This window comes from Mya arenaria, chromosome 12, assembly GCF_026914265.1.
Source record: "Mya arenaria isolate MELC-2E11 chromosome 12, ASM2691426v1".
Lineage (NCBI taxonomy): Eukaryota > Metazoa > Mollusca > Bivalvia > Myida > Myidae > Mya > Mya arenaria.
The window spans coordinates 19446918-19467073 of record NC_069133.1 but is presented as its reverse complement, the minus strand read 5'-3'; the positions used below and the strand labels follow the sequence as shown (position 1 = coordinate 19467073).

At 33.0% G+C, this 20156-nt stretch overlaps 1 protein-coding gene across 6 annotated transcripts in view; it reads left to right on the top strand.

Moving 5' to 3' along the window:
* The window catches only part of LOC128211430 (uncharacterized), a 59342-nt gene that overhangs the window by 21712 nt on the left and 17474 nt on the right, over positions 1-20156 (top strand). For 5 of the 6 annotated variants that reach the window (XM_052916213.1, XM_052916215.1, XM_052916214.1 and 2 more), the window contains 5 exons: positions 3308-3388; positions 8139-9404; positions 15217-15549; positions 16277-16378; positions 18504-18610. In XM_052916213.1, coding sequence (XP_052772173.1) covers positions 3308-3388; positions 8139-9404; positions 15217-15549; positions 16277-16378; positions 18504-18610 — 1889 coding nt within the window. The remainder of the gene's footprint in view (positions 1-3307; positions 3389-8138; positions 9405-15216; positions 15550-16276; positions 16379-18503; positions 18611-20156) is intronic. The other variant, XM_052916217.1, reaches the window with a different exon arrangement.

Below are 20156 nucleotides of genomic sequence, written 5' to 3'. Positions count from 1 at the left end.
TTTCTATTCTATTGGGCTTTTTATAAGAATGTCATTTTCATCATTGGAGAATAGTGTTTAAATTATTTTCTGTATAAAGCATTCAAGGTTTGAAACTCCATATTGAAAAAAGCAAAAAATTTTTTTTTTTAGTTTTTCAGTTTTGTTCAAACTGACTATAAAAACGGTAGGGTTGGCGCCTAATTTGTAGGTAGGGTCAGGTAACCCGAACCAAATGTATTATTTTAGGCCCAAGCAATAAACATATTGCATAAAAGCTTGATTAAAAAAAGAGAAAAAGCAATTTCGAATAACAGGCAGGGTCACTCACATTCACATATTTAGGAAATAAGTGAACATATAGCTTTTAGACTCCTCTTTTGATAAGTCATCTCAAATATTATGTAAAATTATCGAAATGTATTTTTTAAACCCAAAACAAGAAAATGTTATGTCATTTTCTTACTTCACCTAATACACTACATACATGGTGGGTTTGTCCATTATAGTGTGCATGCTGTAACTTTGCTGTAGAATGCATGCGAAAAAGGTAGCTTTAACTGGGTACATGTATCACAGTTGTTGTTTAAAAGCAATTGTTGCTTGTATGTTAATTTTGGTTTTTGCATGCAAGCTTTGTGGTTTTCAGTAAGCACAAAGAACCATTGTTAAATCATTCTACTTTTCTCATAGAAAAATATGTTTCAAGTGCAAAATCTTCATCTTCACTTTCATTAAAACTTATGGCGTCCATTTATAATGAATGCACTTTTCCTCAACACAGGTAATTCAATTTTCCACATGTTATAAATTATCCTGAAAGGGGCATTAAGTTTGACAACATTGTTTATAGGAGAAAGTGGGAGGAATAATTTAAGGAATTACTACAGACCATTACTTAAACTGACAAGAACTGCAGATAAACATGATCCTATTTGCATTCTATAGTGTTAAAAAATTAAGGTATTTCACATTTTTTCCAAATAAGTACTTCCATGTTCAAAAATTGTTCCTCAATTATAAAAACAATGAATTTTCCTCAAATGATTTTACCATTAAGTCCTCCTCAAAGATATCACTGAAATTGAGGACCTCTTCAAAAGTCCTAAGAAATTGAGATCTTCCTCAAATGTCCTAAACATGAGGCCTTTACTCAAAAGTTTGTAATTCCAAGTTTCTACAAATTTTCTTAAATTAAGGCCATACTCATTTTTTTTCTTCAAAATTTAGGTTCCTAAAATGTTTCAACATTCAGGCCTTCCTAAACTGTTCCAAAAATGAGGACTTCTACAAATGTCTCAAAAATGAGGCTTACCTAGAATATTTCAAAGTTTCTTAAATGTTCAGAAATCATCACTAAATTGTGGCAAAATCCTCAATTTTTGAGACGATTGCAATAGTATTTTAAGAACGTTTTTCTGTCTGACAATGACACTTGCATGATCTTTTGAATGTTTCTGTGAAATAAGTATCCATTTTCTATTACCAGTCCAATATCTGGAATGTTTATTTTCTGTTTTTGCTGTTTAATTATCGTTTCAATATGCATTCTAGAATGTTTAAGTTTTATGCCCCCCCCCTTCCTTCGAAAACAGAGGGGGTATATTGCTTTGCATATGTCTGTCGGTCGGTAGGTCAGTCGGTCCGTCCGAGACGATAAAGCAAAGCTTGTCCGAGTGATAACTCAACAATTCCTGGATGGATGGACATCAAAATTAACATTAAGGTTGGGCCTAACCAGTAAGTGACCCCTATTGATTTTAAGGGTAATCAGGTCAAAGGTCAAGGTCATAGTGACCTTTAGTGGTTTAGGTTGTTAAACTCAACAATGCCTAGACCTATGTTCATCAAACTTACCATGAAGGTTGGGCCCGACCAGTAGATGATCTCTATTGATTTTAGAGGTCATCGGATCAAAGGTAAAGGTCACAGTGACCTTGAATGGAGAGTCAATAACTTCTGGAAAAAAAAGCTTGTCTGTGTGATTACTCGACAGTGCCTGCCCATATGGCTTTTTAGGTCCTTAAGTCAAAGGTCAAGGTCATAACTCATATTCATCATTAAAATATACGCCATATTTACCTATTCCCTGCTACTAAGAAGACTTTGTTTTAAATGCAAATATCAGTCATAACCTGAACATGATTAACAACTACCTTAACTATCTACACACTTTGAATTTTCATAAACTTGAAACTGCCTCAAATGCATCCAATGTCAATGACAAATCAGCTGTCACTTAGGTTCATGCATATTTCATTTTAATGTCCAAATAATTCTGACAACATGGCGCTCAGGGGAGGCATAATGTTTGACAAACATATTTTGTTCAAAATGTTACCATTGCAATATTATGAGGGACTGAAATATGAGTTCAACAGAGCAAAATCCCATGAGAAAAGTCGATATAAACAGAGTTATTTTAATAAATAGAATAAGAAGGAATACATTCGGAACTGGGGAAAAAGTTTGACATAACCGGAAAATCGAGATATCTGATGTCGACACAGCGAGTTTGGACTGTATTTCCCTAAAGTTATTCCCCTTGTCTTACTGAAAAATTAGATAAGCATTGGCACTTTGTGATGTCTTTGTTTTATACATTCATTGGTAAACCATACTTTTAAATTAATGATCTAAATTTAATATGATTGCCTCATATCCGCATTGAAATTACAGTGCTAAAACTGCACAGAATTTGCATGGTGGTGTCCGTTTCACAATGTCTGTAATTTCTGTTTAATGCTTTCGTTGAAAATGCTGGACAATTTCTTTAAAATATTAGTCAAACTTTTTGACATTGATTTCTCTCTTACACATTGTTTTATAACAGTGCTTTTTTGTCTGAAATCAGCATCTGTACTTGATATACAAAAACGCATAAGGGTAAAATCATTTAAATGTATTGTAAGTTTATTGGTGCCACCCGACTTTGTTTTGATTGTTTTTATGCAGAAAATCAGGTTTGCAATAATTGAAAACATTAATTTGAAAATCATTACTAGATATTAGCATAATTCTTGGTACACAAACCCGCTATGAAAATGCATTAATGTGAAGCAAGTCAAATAAGACTTGTTAAATGTTAACCTGTTATTTAAGCCTTCAAGTATTTGTTTACTGTGAACTTCCTATTGCCCCCTTTATTAATGACCTTTGCAGTCTAAAAGATAAGTCTCCTAATCCTTTTCTATTAAATAAAATATGCTGTAGACTGGTCTGCAATGCTGTTTGATTGACGACTTGACTTACAAAACCAGTCATATTCAAACTGTTCTGTAACTAAATATACCTGTCTGAAGTTCAATATGAAACATTTCTGTTTCAGATACAGCTGATGTCAAAGACGTTTTAGGCTCTCAAGTTTCAATCAGCTCTCTGGATTCCTTTGAAATTATCGATTCAAAAGGTAAAGTATTTTTTAAGTGTGTCAAGCATGCTAATTATTTATATGAGTGGGGTAAGTAATCTATGTCAAGAAATACCAACCTTGGTCATTGTCCAAGACCTTAAAGGTACGTAAAGAAGAGTAATATAACCCTATTCTTAAAATAAATAATAATTAAACCTTCGACACAAATACCCCAACTCTGGCCCCAAATGGCAATACTCAAAAATTGAGTAAAACTCAACAATCGGTCCAAATAGTCATACTCTACCAATACATAACACCACAATAGGCTCCAACAGTTGTACTTTACATGGGAGTAATACAACAATAGGCTTTAACAGCGGTACTCCATAAAGGAGTAATACCACAATAAGCTCCAACTGTTGTACTCCATTGGCGTAATACAACAATAGCTTCAACAGCTGTACTCCACAAAAAAGGAATACAACCACAGGCTCCCACAGTTGTACTCTACAATAGAGTAATACAACACAATGCTCCAACAACTACAACAGAGAAATACAACATCAGGCTTCAACAGCTGCACTCTACAACAGAGAAATACCACAAAAGGCATCCACAGCTGTACTCGACAAGAGTCATTTAACAATAGCCCAAACAGCTGTACCCCACAACAGCGTAATACATCCATAGGCTCCAAAGACGGAACTCCACAAATGAGTAATATAACAACAGGCTCCACCCGGTGTTATCTACAACAGGGTAAAACCAAAATGGGCACCAACCGCTGTACTCTACCACATAGGAATACAACAACAGGCTCCAACAGAGGAATACAACAATAGGCTCCAACAGCTGTACTCTCAAATAGAGTAAATCAACAATAGGCTCTAACAACTGTACTCTACAATAGAAGAATACAACAATAGGCTCTAACAATTGTACTCTTCAAAAGAGGAATACAAGAAAAGGCTCCAACAGTTGGACTCTAACCACAGGAATACCACAACAGGCTGAATCAGTTGTACAATAGAGTTATACAACAATAGGCTCCCACAGCTGCATTATTCACAGATATCACCATTAGCCTTCAGACAGATAAGAGTTAATTATATAATTTTTAAATGCAATGATAAACCAACTTTAGAAAACAAAATATTTATTTTGATTAAATTAATAAAGGTTTCTTTTTATGCCCCCACAGATTTTCTTGGTGTGTTTTTACATGGGAGTTGGCCCCAGCGACACCCCCCCCCCAAAAAAAAAAAAATAAATAAAAAAAAGTATAGATAAATAAATAAAAAAAAAATGCTGATTAAAAAAGTTACTAGAGTGCTTTTGGTTGTTAGAGTTGATATTCCTGAGTGCTTCAAGAGAGCTTCTAAATAGCCAGTTTTTCTTCTAAGGCAGTGTGCTTTTGACCCCAACAGTGCCATAAGAACCCATGGCCGAAATGGTTTCAGCCCTTCAGCTGCCAGGTCAATCACATCCATGTGACTGGTTTAATAGCAAAAATTGGCATTTCTGGACTTGAGTTGCTATCTCATAGACTTCTGTAAATTACTTTGTATAGGATGCCCTCCCCCCCCCCCCCCCCCCCAGAATTCCAATACAAAAATGGCTGTGTCTTATCTTATGACAATTTTTTTTGAAGTCCAGTTAAGTCAGAATTTGGCTGCTCTAAAGTATTAATTGGAAAAAAAGAGTTTGTTGACATTTAATTCTAAAAGGGAGGTATCTCACCTCGATTGAGTTATATTGGCAATGGAAGGTCGGGATATGATGATTCAAGAAACATGAATTATGTTTCCCCTCATAAATGGGGAGACATATTGTTTTTCCTTGTGTTGTTTGGTACTAAATATTCCTTATAGTGGATAAATTTGTTAGGTAGCGCTTGTTGGTTAGGGTTAGTAGGGCATTAGTAGGTATATTTTTATAATGGTAGTAATGGGAAAGTACCTTACAAAGATTGATATGTGAGAACGTCCGTACGTCCGTCCGTCTGTCCATTAGAAATCGTGTTGGCTTCATAATTCTTGAACCACTTGAACGATTTATAAATAACTCAACACAAATGTTCACTATATTGAGACGATGTGCAGAGCAAATGTTACAGCCAACTTGGCTCATGCCATACTTTGAGGGCAAATGTCATATGACTACAATTACTGTCTGAACCCCATAAAGGATTTTGAAATAACTCGCAGCAAACGTTAACCATATTTAGATGATGTGCAGTGCGCATGTTACAACCAGCTCAATTCAAGGTCAAGATCACACTTTAAGGTCAAAGGTCATATGATTATGATATGACCTTTTTTGTGGCCGCTCCATATAGCTTGAATCCAATGTAGGATTTTGAAATGACTAGCCACACATGTTCACAATAATTAGACAATGTTCAGAGCACATATTTCATCCAATTGGGTTCAAGGTTAAGGTCACACATAGAGATCAAAGGTCATTTGAATTTAATATGACTATTATTCATGTCTGACCATTTCTCTTGAACCCCATGGAAGATCTTGAAATTACTTGCCACAAATGTTCATCTTATTAATATGATATGCAGAGCACTTGTTAAAACTAGCTCTACTCAAGGTCAAGGTCATACTTTGAGGTCAAAGGTCATTACTACAGTTCGTGTCCGCTCTATATCTTGGGAACCATTTGAAGGATTTTGAAATTACGCTCCACAAATTTTCACCAAATTTAGATGATATGCAGAGCACTTGTTTCAAGATGTCTGTCTGTCTGTCCATCACAAATTGTGTCCCGCACCATAATTCTGGAATCGCCTGAAGGATTTTGTATTAACTCACCACAAATATTCATCATATTGAATTGATGTGCTTAATGTTTCAAGGTCAAGGTCACACTAAAAGGTCATATGACTGTTGAACTCAGACAACCACATGAGGAGAATGCTGTTTTTGATTTAAAAAAACAACTGTCTAGTTATTTCAAAGTTTTGATATTGTATGATAGAATTTATGTAATATGATTTTGTATAAATTATAAATAATAAGTAAAAATATGCGTATTGTGAAGTAGCATCATTGTGCACTGTTAATGCTGTTCTAAATGTGTGAAGGTGTGAAAAGCTCCCTCTGCCATTTAGCAGAGTAAAAAACCAATAGTACAAACTGTTGCGATGGTAGAGCTGTTTGTTCGCACTTATGCCACATGTTTACTTTGCAGCAGATGTTAATGTGTTGAGAACAAACACTTACAAGCTGTTGCATTACAAATAATATCGTAAGGTTTACAATAACCAAACAAATTTTAACTGAGAACGAACATGAGGTTTTTGATTTTGAAAGTCTTCACTGCGTCCCATCTATAGGTTTAATGTTTTGTTCCCGATCTTTCTCATACATGTATATTTTTGCCTGCGTCCTTCAAGTGCTAGCTCCTATACACTGTTATTTATGGTAGATGACCAAAAGTCATGAAAGCTCAGGGGAATGATGTTTGGGTGAAGTTGTACAGATGGGGTTTCGTATCTTCCTGCATTAAGTTAAACTAGAGTTTTTTAATGGCCCTTGAATTACCAAAGCAAAAAAATTATATTTCTGGTCAATTTCACCTACAGTTATGAAACTTTGGGGAATGATGTTAACGCCAAAAAGTTGGGCACCAGGCCCCAATTTCTCGAAACTTCTTAAGCTTAACAGGCTTAAGCTGCTTATTTCAATAAGCCAAAATACATACTTATAGTGATTTTTTATAAATGAAAAATGGTTTATTGTGGTAATTGTAACAATAATTCCTATCTAAGGTATTAAAACTTTTAAAGAAGTTTACAAAATGAAATATATTGAAAGACAAAAATAGTGGGTTTAGCTTAATCCTGTTATAAGGGACTTAAAAACTTTCGAGAAATTGGTGCCAGGGGTTTTGTTTGCTACTGCACATATCCAGGGTAAGCAAAAATTGGCATTTTTGAATTATGTTGCTTCAAACTACAAATGATTTCACCTAGAGTCATTAAACCTTGAGGATATGTTGTTTAGGAAATGAATTTGTTCACCTGGGGATTTGTTTCCCACTGCATACAATACAAGGCTTTACGTGGTTAATTTTGTTATTGCTTGGGGTTTCTTGCTTTTGTATGTTATGAGTTCCTTGGGTAAACTTATAAAATGAAACTGGATTTATACAGAGGTATAGTTAACCAAGTTGTTTTTTCTTTTTTTCTGGTTTTGAACTATTAAAGTTGGATTTATGTTCTGTAGGTTTTATCTTCATATATACCGAAATGTGTTAAAGAATAAAAGTGAAGTAAAGACAGTTAAAATGGTGACTTCATTGTGTTACTTTGTTATCATACAAAATAAATAGCTTTTCAATTTGAGCCATTAAAGGTTGCTTATTTTCAGTACAATATAAAATCAAACGTATATTTCGCCACAGCTAGCATTAGAAAGTCATGTTAAGAGGTAATCCAAATACTGCATGTAAAAACATTGGAATGCACATATTTTTAATTTGGTTTATTACATATACTTTGAAGTGATTGCCATAGAAATCGTTATTAGATCTTTTGTTTGTCTATTTTTCAAACACCAAAAAGTATGTATTTATAATGGGTGATGTTGATGTTGATGTCATGCAAAAACCTACACCTAGGTCAAATCTCTAAACCGGAGTCAAGATAATCACATTTTGTCGGTGAAAATGTGTATATCATTTTCAAGGCTCATAACTCATGCTTTAGATTATTGTTCAGTGATGTCCCTTGTACAGTTGAAAAAGAAACAGCATTTTCATCCCTCTTGTTTAATTTGTTTTCTCTTTTCAGAAGCAGATTGCAAAGAACAGGAAAAGATTGACAACATAACCCAAAGTGAACTCTCACCCAATGGAATATCCTTTGAATGTATAAATAGCATACACCCAAGAAGTAAATCAGAAGCTGCACAAGTACAAAAAAAAACTTTATCTAATGACCAATTTTGTATCAAAGTTCAAGGTTCTTTTTTAACAGTTCAAGACAAACATAATCCGATATGTAAACTTATTTTGCCTAAAGCAAATGATGCTCATTTTGAAGGGGAACTTTTATGTGTTGATGGTAGCTTTTTTGATTTGTTTGTTGAGGAGAAGCACCTGAAGTGTAATGAAGTACAAAGTCTTAATCATTCTGGAGAGCAAAATGGCAAGGCTGTAAGTGAAGAACCATTTTTAGGTCAAGAAACAAAAATGGTAGGAAAACAGGGGAACTGCCACGATATGTTTAAACAAGATGACCATTGTAGTGAATTTAGATCCCAATCTGTTAAGCAGAAAAGAAAAGAGCATATCATTAATGATGTCCCGAAAATTGTTGTAAAAGTCATATCAAAGTCCTCGTTTAAATCAGAATTTAGCACAAAGTTTCCTGATGCTGAAATCAAAGCTGAAAATGTTCATGGTAGTTATGCAAACATCAGGATAATGGGATCATGGGATTGCTCACAGTGGTCTCAAAAGGAAATACATTATTGTCAAATGACCTTTGATGAAGTTAAAAATGGTGGTACCATCCCGAAGTTGCCTGATATCATGGAAAATTACTTGTTGAACCATTATGGCAAGCTGGGAACAGTTTTATGGGACATAGTTCCTGAGAAAAAACAAATATTTGTTTGGTGTTCCTCTACATCACTTTCTGCTGAGGAAGTGGTACACACATTGAAGAGAGCAATCAAAAAGGCTGAACTTTCCTATGATTGTGATGACTCTGCTTTGACCACAGGGAGGGAGAAAATAAGGAAAAGATTTAATGTTTTACATGAAGAACTTCATTGGAATACTGAAGGACGCCACAGTTTGTTTATGTTTTGCTTTCGAGAAGATTATGAAGACATCAAGAAAGAGATGCATAACATTTTTCATGATCAAAGAAAAACTCATGAAGAGTCGGGCCATTCAACTGATGCTACCTTCAATGATCATAGAGCACTTTACTCTATTGAGAATGGAAAAGGCCAAGCCATTGCAGTTTCAAATGAAGAGGTTGTGAATTTGAAAGCAGATGTTACTGTGGTTCTTAAGGAAAAAGAAATCATAGGAGATGCTTGCAAATGTGAGTACTAAATTTAGCTCAGCATACTGTTTTTGGGTTTACAATGCCCAAAGAAAGCCAGAGCTCAGGTATCAAACCTTATGTAATTTACTAACTGAAGTTTAGTAGTTCTTAGTAAAAGTATTTACATATTTCTAATATAAAAGTCAATGGAAATAAAGTATTTTTGAAATTATTCAGTTATTTTATCATATGATTAGTGAGATACTTAATAGGAAAGTGACTTAAGTTTGGGAATAACTTGAATGGAAAGTTCTGTGGGTTTGCGTTTGTTCTACACGTATGTCTAATGCAGCAGTGAATGTATACATACAACATGTAATTTTCACTGATAGAAACACAAGTTCAATGATCACTGTGAGGCCCTAATAAAATATATTTGTTGATGAACTTATGTTTGAAAATCAATAAGCTGTTACCATTGATTAATAAAGAGAAACTTGTATATGGATACATCAAAAATACATCAACTATGTTGGCCACAAATATTTGAATCAGGCAGTCCTAATTCCTTGTAACAACATTGGGAATTCCATTTTAAGAAAATTTAAACGAAAACTGACATATTCTGTATTCAATAAACATTTCAAATATAACTACTTAGATAAGCAAATAGATTGGGGCTCATACACCTAATACAACCACTGAGATCTGTTAATGGATTAGCACCATCACTTATCTCCCTTTGGATTAACAGTATCACTATCTCCCTTTTGTCATTCCTGATGAGATCAAATATAGATCTTACTTCGCCTGCTTCAATGCCACTGTCAGCTTTCAAAACAAACAGAGGCATTGTAATAAAACATTAAATAAAGGTAATAATTGAATTTATACATATGACAGAAATTGTATGAATCTTTTATCTTGATGTGTAAATTTGTATTCAGTTGCTTTATTTATAGAAAGGAATGTATCATAGCTCTACCTGCGCCAGTATGTTGCCTGATCAATATCTTGAGATGCCTTTGTCCAATCATCAATAATTTGGTCAGAATGTGTATTCTGCATCGCTTGAATCATTTTATTAAGAGTTTACACTCTTTAGGTATATAGAAATTTCCTAAATTTTGTTTCGTTTGGTTAATAACTTAAGAGGCCTTTGTCCAATCATCACCAAATTTTGTCAGAACACATGTTCGATAATCAACTAAATGGCTTGAGGAATTTAAAAGTTATTACCCTTTAATTATGGAAATTATCTTAAAGCTGCACTCTCACAGATTTACCGTTTTTACAACTTCTTTATTTTTTGTCTACTTAAGAGCATATTTTTGCACAAATATCTGCAAAACCGTGATATGAGATTGCTGAGAAAAGATCAGATCGCAGAATTTCATATTTCTTTTCGAAAATTAATGTGTTAAGTGTTTAAGAAAAATGCATCATCAATTTTTAAACTTAAATATAAAAATCTGTGATCTCATTTTTTGTCAGCAGTCTTAAATAACTGGTTTTCATGGATTTTGGCAAAAATTGGCTCATTCCAAGACAAACAATTTAAAAATTGTCAAAATATTTAATCTGTGGAGAGTGCAGCTTTAAATCCATAACTTAAGAAGCCATTTTTCAATTATCACCAAACTTGGTCAGAATATGTATGGGCAGAATATCTGTATTTAGGCCACACCAAATTGATTTCTTGGTAATAGGATAATGCACACTTTCAAAGGATTTCATTTTATTTTTTATTTTTATGAAAAAAACTTTTTATTTATGAATTGATTGTAAACTTTCAAGTTGGTAATCCTTTGCTTATATTAATGCAATGTAGCTTATTACCAGCGTTTAACGGATGAGATAAACACTCACTTACTGTCTTTGCTGATAGAAATAATAAAAATCCTTTGAAAACTTTTAAAGTATCATAACAATGTGGCTTCAGACAAAAAATATGTCACTACAAATCCAGATATTACGCGAAATCAAAGTGTTTTACATATTCTTCGAGGGCCGGTCTAAAACATATTTTGGTCGAAAATAGGTTGTTCCGGGATATATATACAGCTGAACTTTCACAGATTGAACATTTTGGCAACTTTTTTTATTTTTTGTCTTTGAAGGAGCCAATTTATGAGGAATTGCATGGAAATCAATCATATAAGACTGCTGACAAAAAATCAGATTGCAGATTTTCATATTAATGTTCAAAAATTGATGTTTTATGCATTTTTCTTAAACCGTAAGTAACACTTTTAGCCATAAAACATAAAAAAATTAACGGAAATATGAAAATCTGCGACCTGTTCTTTTGTAAGCTATGTTCTTGGTGTAGAACTAAGGGGTTGGCGGCCAAAACTTGGAGAAAGAAGTTTATCAAAATGAAAACAGTGTAAACTATAAGATTAATCAAAATTAAGATAAATCCGAAGTTCTAATTTACTGACAAGATTGTAACTGAATCCAGCATAATTTAGCATCAATTTCAATGTAGGATTGTAATGAAAGAATTCATCATCATGTGACATAAACAAATCAATGTTTACTTTGAAGCAAGGTACATGTAGTTTCAGTTAAGGCACCACAAAATTTCTTCAGTACTTAAAATAAGACTAAATGGAAAATAATGAATGACAAATAATAGAACCTAAGTGTATTTTATTTCTATTGAAGTGTTAATAGTTAAATTTATTTTTATAGCACCAATATTTCATACTGATCAATGTTACAAGTATGTTTGAATTTCTGTGCTCGTCTTCATAAATTATTTTAAGGTAATCCATCCGTCATTAACTTTGTACATTGGTATAGCCCTTTGTTACTTCTTGGTAACTACTGAATTGAATATAATTAAACTTCATACGATGGTTATGCATGATGAGGGGAAGAGGATTGTACAAGAACCATAACTTTATTTCAGCTTATTAATGAGTTATTGCCCTTGGTTAAATTTTCTTGTCCGATGCATTATTTTAAAACTGATTGATGGAATTTAATTAAACTTGGTACAGTGGTAAAGCACAATAAGAGAAGTGCATTGTACAAGAACCATCACTCCATTTCAGCTAACTGCCAAGTCATTGTCCTTTTTAGCTTATCTTGTCTGCAGCATAACTTCAATACTTTGGGATGGAATTCAATAAAACTTCATCCAATGCTCGAACTTATTGAGAGGAAGTGTAGTATGCAAGAACCATAACTCAATTTTAGCTAATGAAAGAGTTATTGCCCTTTGTTGTTTTTCTTGTCCGTATTAATGCATAAAAAATGCTGGATGGAGTTAAATTAAACTGCATACAATAGTAGATCACAATGAGAGAAAGTGCAGAGTATAAGAACCATAACTCTATTTCAGTTAACTACATAGATATTGCCCTTTGTTACTTTTTATTGTCAGAAGTGTGACATTGTTAATTACTCATTGGTTTTTAATTAAACAACACACATTGGTTAAGGACTTATGACCTTTTTTCAAAGAAATATTTGTATAAGTTAAATTAATCCTGACTTTTTATGTATTAAATGGTAGCGCCTATTAATTGTTTTATACTCATATCTAACTTGTGGAATCCTTTTTTGCTGTTTCAGTTGTTTTTGAATTTAACTTGAGTACTGAGACATTTTTGGGCATAGTAGATTCATACCATAAAATATGTCAGCCTATGTCTCATGTCCAGGCTGTAACTTTATTATGGACAGGCAAAGAATTTCTTATAATGCAATGACTTATTTTCAAAATTTACTGTTTTTATACAATACCATTTTGGCAGCATTGACACCACTTACAGTGGCAATTGTATTTTGTTTCCTTTTTGTTAAGGTTCAATTGGTTCATGATTTAAATGAAGAATTTTATTATTCCACTCTCATATTATTATCCCCCGTCTTGAAAAGGCGAGGGGATATAGTAATGGTAGGCGCGATTCCGTGTGTGTGTGCGTGTGTGTGTGTGTGTGCGTCCGTCCGGCCGGCCCACATTCATTTCTTTGCATCTCCTCTTACATTTCTCATGCGATTTCTACCAAACTTTTACAGATTGATGATCATGAAGTGAAGCAGCGCATATTGTCGGGCTTTCCCGATTCGACCATTTTTGAAAGAGTTATTGCCCTTTGCTTATTTTACATTTAAAATTGGTTTCTTCGCAACTCCTCTTACGTTTTTCATGCGATTTCTACCAAACTTTCACAGATTGATGATCATAAAGTGAAGCAGCGCATATTGTCGTGCTTTCCTGATTTGACCATTTTTGAAAGAGTTATTGCCCTTTGCTTATTTTACATATAAAATTGGTTTCTTCGCAACTCATCTTACGTTTTTCATGCGATTTCTACCAAACTGTCCCATATTGATTATCATAAAGTGAGAAAGCGCATATTGTCAGGCTTTCCCGATTTGACTATTTTTGAAAGAGTTATTGGCCTTTGCTTATTTTACATGTAAAATTGGTTTCTTCGCAACTGCTCTAACATTTTTCATGCGATTTCTACCAAACTTTCACAGATTGATAATCATAAAGTCAAGCAGTCCATGTTTTCGGGCTTTCCTGATTTGACCATTTTTGAAAGAGTTATTGACCTTTGCTTATTTTACATTCAAAATTGGTTGCTTCACAACTCCTCTTACGTTTTTCATGCGATTTCTACCAAACTTTCACAGATTGATGATCATAAAGTAAAGCAGCGCATGTTGTCGGGCGTTCCTGCTTTGACTATTTTTGAAAGAGTTATTGCCCTTTGCTTATTTTACATTCAAAATTGGTTTCTTCTCAACTCCACTTACGTTTATGACTATAAAGTGATGCAGCGCATATTGTCAGGCTTTTGCAATTTGACCTTATTTGAAAGAGTTATTGCCCTTTCTTAATTTTACGCATTTCTTATGTTCCTGAGAAACTACCCTTACCATTGATTGGCTTTCGTTACAAAAAATGCCCCATGAGGCGGGGGATATAGTTGTCTGTGACCGCTCTTGTTCATTTTTACATGATATGGTTAAACACTCCTTGATCTAATGGCATAAGTCAAATGCACATTGCCATAAATATTACATACTTAATACTTACTTTTAAAAGAACATTTGAGTTGTTACAGCTTATAGCTGGTTATGGGTGTTTTGTAAAATGTTGTTACTCCTGTTTGATATTTGTAGTATAATTTTGGCTCTGTTTTTAAGAGTATAAAATAAAATAAACTAGATTAATTGTGAGTATATTTCTCCAATTTTGTATACAGTGTTTACTTAAGTCAGTGCTATGGTAGAATCAAATTTAATAAAAACACATCTGTGGGGATTAATTGATCTTTAATAAAGTTTGTATATCATTTGAGTTGTAAAAAGAGAAATCTTTCATTTTATTTGGGAAAATTCTAAGCAATAACGTCTCTATAATAGTAGGGTACATAAGTTACACTTAAATCCTTAGACAGAAAATCTTGCTTTTTATTTTTGTAAATTTCATCGCTTGCTTCAAAAAAGTCTTAATTAAAAAAAAATGATGACCAATAATTTGGTATAATCCATATGTTGTATGCACTCTTAAGTTTGCTTAAAGTAAAGCCATTTATCGTCAAATATGATGTCCTAAAATTAACATGTATATTTTCTGACAGTTGGCATTGGGACCTGGCAAAGTGTGCAACAATTCTGACCATTGCACTAGTACATATAATAGTGAACCCTATGTAAAACCATTGTTTTCATGATATACATTATACATATTATGTAGAAGCAAATCCATCTGTATGCCATATCAATGTATTGAACTTGACTTAAATGTTTTCTTTAATAAATGTGATTAGTGTTTCATTCATTTCCACACATATTGCCTTCTATTTCTAGAAGTATTCAGGGTTTTTATCCTTCTTTCCAGCTATTTCAAGGAGTGGAAATCAGATTGTTGTTGAGTATCCTCAGAAGGGACATGAGGAAAGTCGGGCAAAGTATAAAGTAGCGGAGTCAATGAAATATGCTCTAGTTGAGATAAAGAAAAGAAAATGTTTTACAGTAGCAGTTGCGTGTAGTTATAGTAAATCATGGGCAAATGGATACAATTACTTGAAATTTGTTCTGCCTGCGATTTTTGAATTTTTATATCAAAATGCAGATATTCCATATTCCTTCATTTTGTGTACCGGTACCTCAAATGAATTTGGGTACAGTGCTTGTCAGCAAATACTACGAGAAGGAAAGCCGAATGATTATGGCAAGAACATTTTATCATTATCACTATACGTATATGTATCGAACATATTTAAGTTGATTTATATTTGCCAGATGACTACACATGTACACATGTGTTTATAATATATAGATTCTTATAAATATATATAGAAAATAATTTTCAAAAATATGTTTTTAGTCCAAATATTTTGCAAAGTGCCCCATTGTGTGCATTCTAGTATAATGTTTATGGTTTTTAAATACTAGTTTCACAGACATTTTTTTTTATTTCTCTTTATTAATCAGTCTTTCAATGAAAGGAGAAGGATATTAATTTATTTTTCATATTATCATTGAAATCAAGGTTTGACCATATTTATTTTTTATTTAAATATGACTGCTTCTCTATGTACATTCACAGTTTGAGAACTTTTAAAATGATTTTTTTTTTTTTATAAAAATGCAATAATTTATATTAAAATGTCCTAACTAATATATTATAAATATTTTAAGACAAAGATATGATGTGTTTAAATTGATATTTTTTTAAACAACTGTTGAAAATAGAGACTGGATTATAATGTGAAATAAGATTTTCAATTTGTTGGTGCAATGCTATACTTTGCATTTCATTTAAAACAATTCCTCTGGAGTCTATTTGATTGTTTGAATGAAAAACATAATTGTCATCGCCCAACACAACAAGCTATACAGTATTTAAAACACAATAGTTTGCCTCTCTATGAATAATAGCTTTTCTTTTATTATAGAAGAAACAAGTTCAACAAATGATGAACTTGCACATGCACCAGAAGGGGTCGATCAAAACAGTGATACTGTTACAAGCACTGCTGCGAAGCAGCTGGCAGCAGGTGACTACATGTATTTCATGTCTTGAACCATTTAGAATTTGTTCTTTAAGTTTGCACTACTAGCTTTATAAAGTAAAGAAAAGAAACCTTGCGCTATTACTGAACTTTCCCTGGAGATATATTCTCAAACCATGTTTAATTCAAATTTTACCTCTGTTTTCTGTGTCGTCTGCCTCTTTACCAACAAAAATATAGTTTGAGAAAGTGCGCCCAAAAATGAATGAACATCGAAACATAAACAAAGAATTACTATCCACTTAAAGCGCATCATTCAATCACGTGACACAATGATCTCATCCCCTGCGCACTGTTTCCCCACTGAAAACATCAGGTGATAGCCCACTTGGGAATAACAAATGCACGCCATTTTGACAGGCTAAAGTGCTGACGATATAGAAATAGAAGAGAGTTGCTGACAATATAGACATAGAAGGAAAAAATAAGTTTTGAAATTAATGATTTTTCAAGACTTATTTTGTTTAATTTATTTTATATACTTTTTATAGTGTACGTATAGACGGATATTTGTGTATTTTTTTTTTGAAAATGGCATTTTATTGAAATGAATTGAGTTATATATTAAGCTGGTTTGGTGTAAATATGAGAAAATATCACGGATTTATTAACTTTTTAGGTGTTTCATTTACAGTTGTTTGAAAGCAATTATTTTAATTTTGATCATTTTAATTAAGAAATTATTTCTCTTGAATCTGTTGTATTTTCGAAGTTGTTTTGTGAATAACAAGGTAAACATAGGCAAGGCCTACAAAGAAAAAACCCATTTGGTTCTGGTAACCCGACCCTACCTACGGAATAGGCGCCGACACTACCGTTTTTATTGTCAATTTGAAGAAAAAAAATTGAAAAACTAAAAAAAAAAACTAAAAAAAACTTAAATGCTTATACAGAAGATATCTTTAACACTATTCTCCAATGATGAAAATAACATTCTTATATAAAGCCTTATAAAAAAGCCTACCTACCCTACCTATTTTTGAAAAGGATGTTACCCTAACCAAACAATTTATTTATTTAGGCCTAATGAGTAAAGTTTGTTTAGTATATATTTCATTTTCTTGGTTGGGAATAGCACAAGCATTCACTCTTTTTTAATTAACTCTCCGAGCACAAAGTGCTTGGATGAGTTATTGTGGTAGGTTAACTAAGGATTTCATGCATCCGGCGTCAATCGTCAATAATTTATTTGTGTACACCAGTGCTCCAGCCAGGATCTGGAAAGTGTAGGGCGCTATGCCAGAAAGGGCACTTTCAATGGGTAGCGAATGACCCTAAAAAGGGCACTTGCAACGATCAATGTTTCAATTCATATTGCGTTTGTGTTGTACTTTCAATACTAATCTTTTGTTATGAATATTATAAAAAAACATAGTTGCATGGTACAAAAGTATCTTTACTTAAGTGTTAGAATAGTTTATGTTTTTTTTCTGAAAAGTGTCTTGACTTTATGTCCAATAGATTTCAAATATAGTTAATTTTAAACAACAGCACTTAGTCAAACAAAAGGGCACAGCAGGTTGTAATAAAAAGACAATAAGGTGCTGGAAAAGGGCAGCAGGGTGCTCCCCCTGCTATTTAGTCCAAGCAGTAGCACTGATGTACATGTTAGAGGCCACAACTTTATTCGTCTGAAAATTGGTCAGAATGGTTGTATTGATGAAATTTTAAACAGGTTAGAAAATGGGTTACCGTCTTGGTTAAAAAATAAGTTCACTTACGGTCAAATCTTTGTTTACTCAATAGAGACTTCCTTTTCTTTTTAGAAACTTACTTATGCTGTAGAGGCTGCTCTTTTGGTTCCATCTTTGTGAAACTTGATCAGAATGTTTGTCTTCATGAAGTACAAAATAGTCAAACTTAAAATAATGCTTTATATTTTACCGTTTAAAAAAAGTTTATACTTTATGTGAAAATTGCTTCTGGGTATAAAAAGAAAAAGAAAAGAAATCAATGTCTTAATAAGATTTGAAAATGCTTATATAGGCATGTTGGTTGGTATATTTAAACCTTACTATTTCTTTGAACATCATTCAATTAGAAGCAATAATTCAAGGACACAAGGATAATTATAAGATTGTTGTTTTAAGTTTTGATGTATTTCATTCAGAAAAAGAAGCCTCAAGATCTGCAAATGAAACAACTGGAGGAAGCCGAACAGAATCAAGTAAACTGAAAGTTCACGTTTTGAAAGAAGAAATAATAATATCTGTCATGGTAAAATGTTATTGGATATTTTAGTTCTTTGACTCTTTTCTTTGTAGAGCTGAATTAAGCATGTGTGTAGCAAATCAACTTGTATATACTAGATGGAAGGATAAAATGTTAAAAGTGGTAATATATATAGTATACTGTGCTGTTGACTAGACATAAAATTAAAATTTTCTATTATGTTGTCATGGCAATAAAGTGCATACCCCAGTTTTGCCTTATTCGGAATTCTGTATTTTTTCGATCCTTGTGTCAACTCTTCTGAAAAATCCGAATACTAGCTGATCAGTGCAAATAAGGTTAAAGAGGATAAAACAGAATAACAACTATTTACCATTGATACCAATTTGAAGCACTGACTCCAATAATATTCAATACAAATGTGATTTTGAAAAAGACCTATTCTTCTGGTTTTCTTTTTAACCAGGTTTTCACATAGTGAAAACTGGTTATAAGAATGACGAACATCGTTTTTCGGGCGGGCTGCCGGACGGCGTCAAACTCACCTATAAAACTAAATAATTTCAGTAAGGGTTGACACATCTTCATCAAACTTGGTCTATATGAAGAGTTTATAGATACCTTTCACGGGATTGGGTTTGGGGTCCTTAGGGTCAAGGTCAAGGTCACTGTTACTAAAATATAAAAACAGTTGAAAATGAATAACTTTAATTAGAGTCCACATATCTCTACCAAATTTGGTCTATAGAAGGAGTTTATGGATACCTTTCATGGGATTGTGTTTAGGGTCCCTAGGCTCAAGGTCAAGGTCACTGATACTAAAAATAGAAAACGGTTAAAACAGAATAACTTTAGTTAGGGTTGACATATCTTCACCAAACTTGGTCTATAGGAAGAGTTTATGGATACCTTTCATGGGATTACGTTTGGGGTCCCTAGGGTCAAGGTCAAGATCACTGTTACAAAAAAAACAGTTGAAACTGAATAACTTAAGTTTGGGTCCACATATCTTTTCAAAACTTGGTATAAAGGAAGAGTTTATGGAGACCATTCATGGGATTGCATTTGGGGTCCCTAGGGTCAAGGTCACTGTTACTTAAAAATAGAAAAATGGTTGAAACTGAATAACTTTAGTCAGGGTTGATATATCTTGACAAAACTTGGTATGATGGAAGAGTTTATGGAGACCTTTCATGGGATTGCGCTTGGGGTCACTAGGGTCAAGGTCACTGTTACTACAAATAGAAAAACAGACACAAGCTGAAGTTCTTCTGTCAATCATTGAAAACCTGGTTTCATCACATGGCGACCTTTCTTGTTTTTGTATATGCCTAAAGATGTTTATTATACAGAGTACACTTAAATTTTACTTGAAAAATTGTATGGAAAAGATAATCTGTTGTAATCTATAAAAAAATACTCAAATATAAAATAAAATGTTTATCATACACATGGCAAATTTTCCCACCCACAAAATTATAAAGAAAGAAATTCAGTTAAACATGTTGTTATTAAAACATAATAGAAAATAGGGACAAAAGTAAACTAAACAAAATAATATTATATTTTTACCTTCATCACTTGTAACATT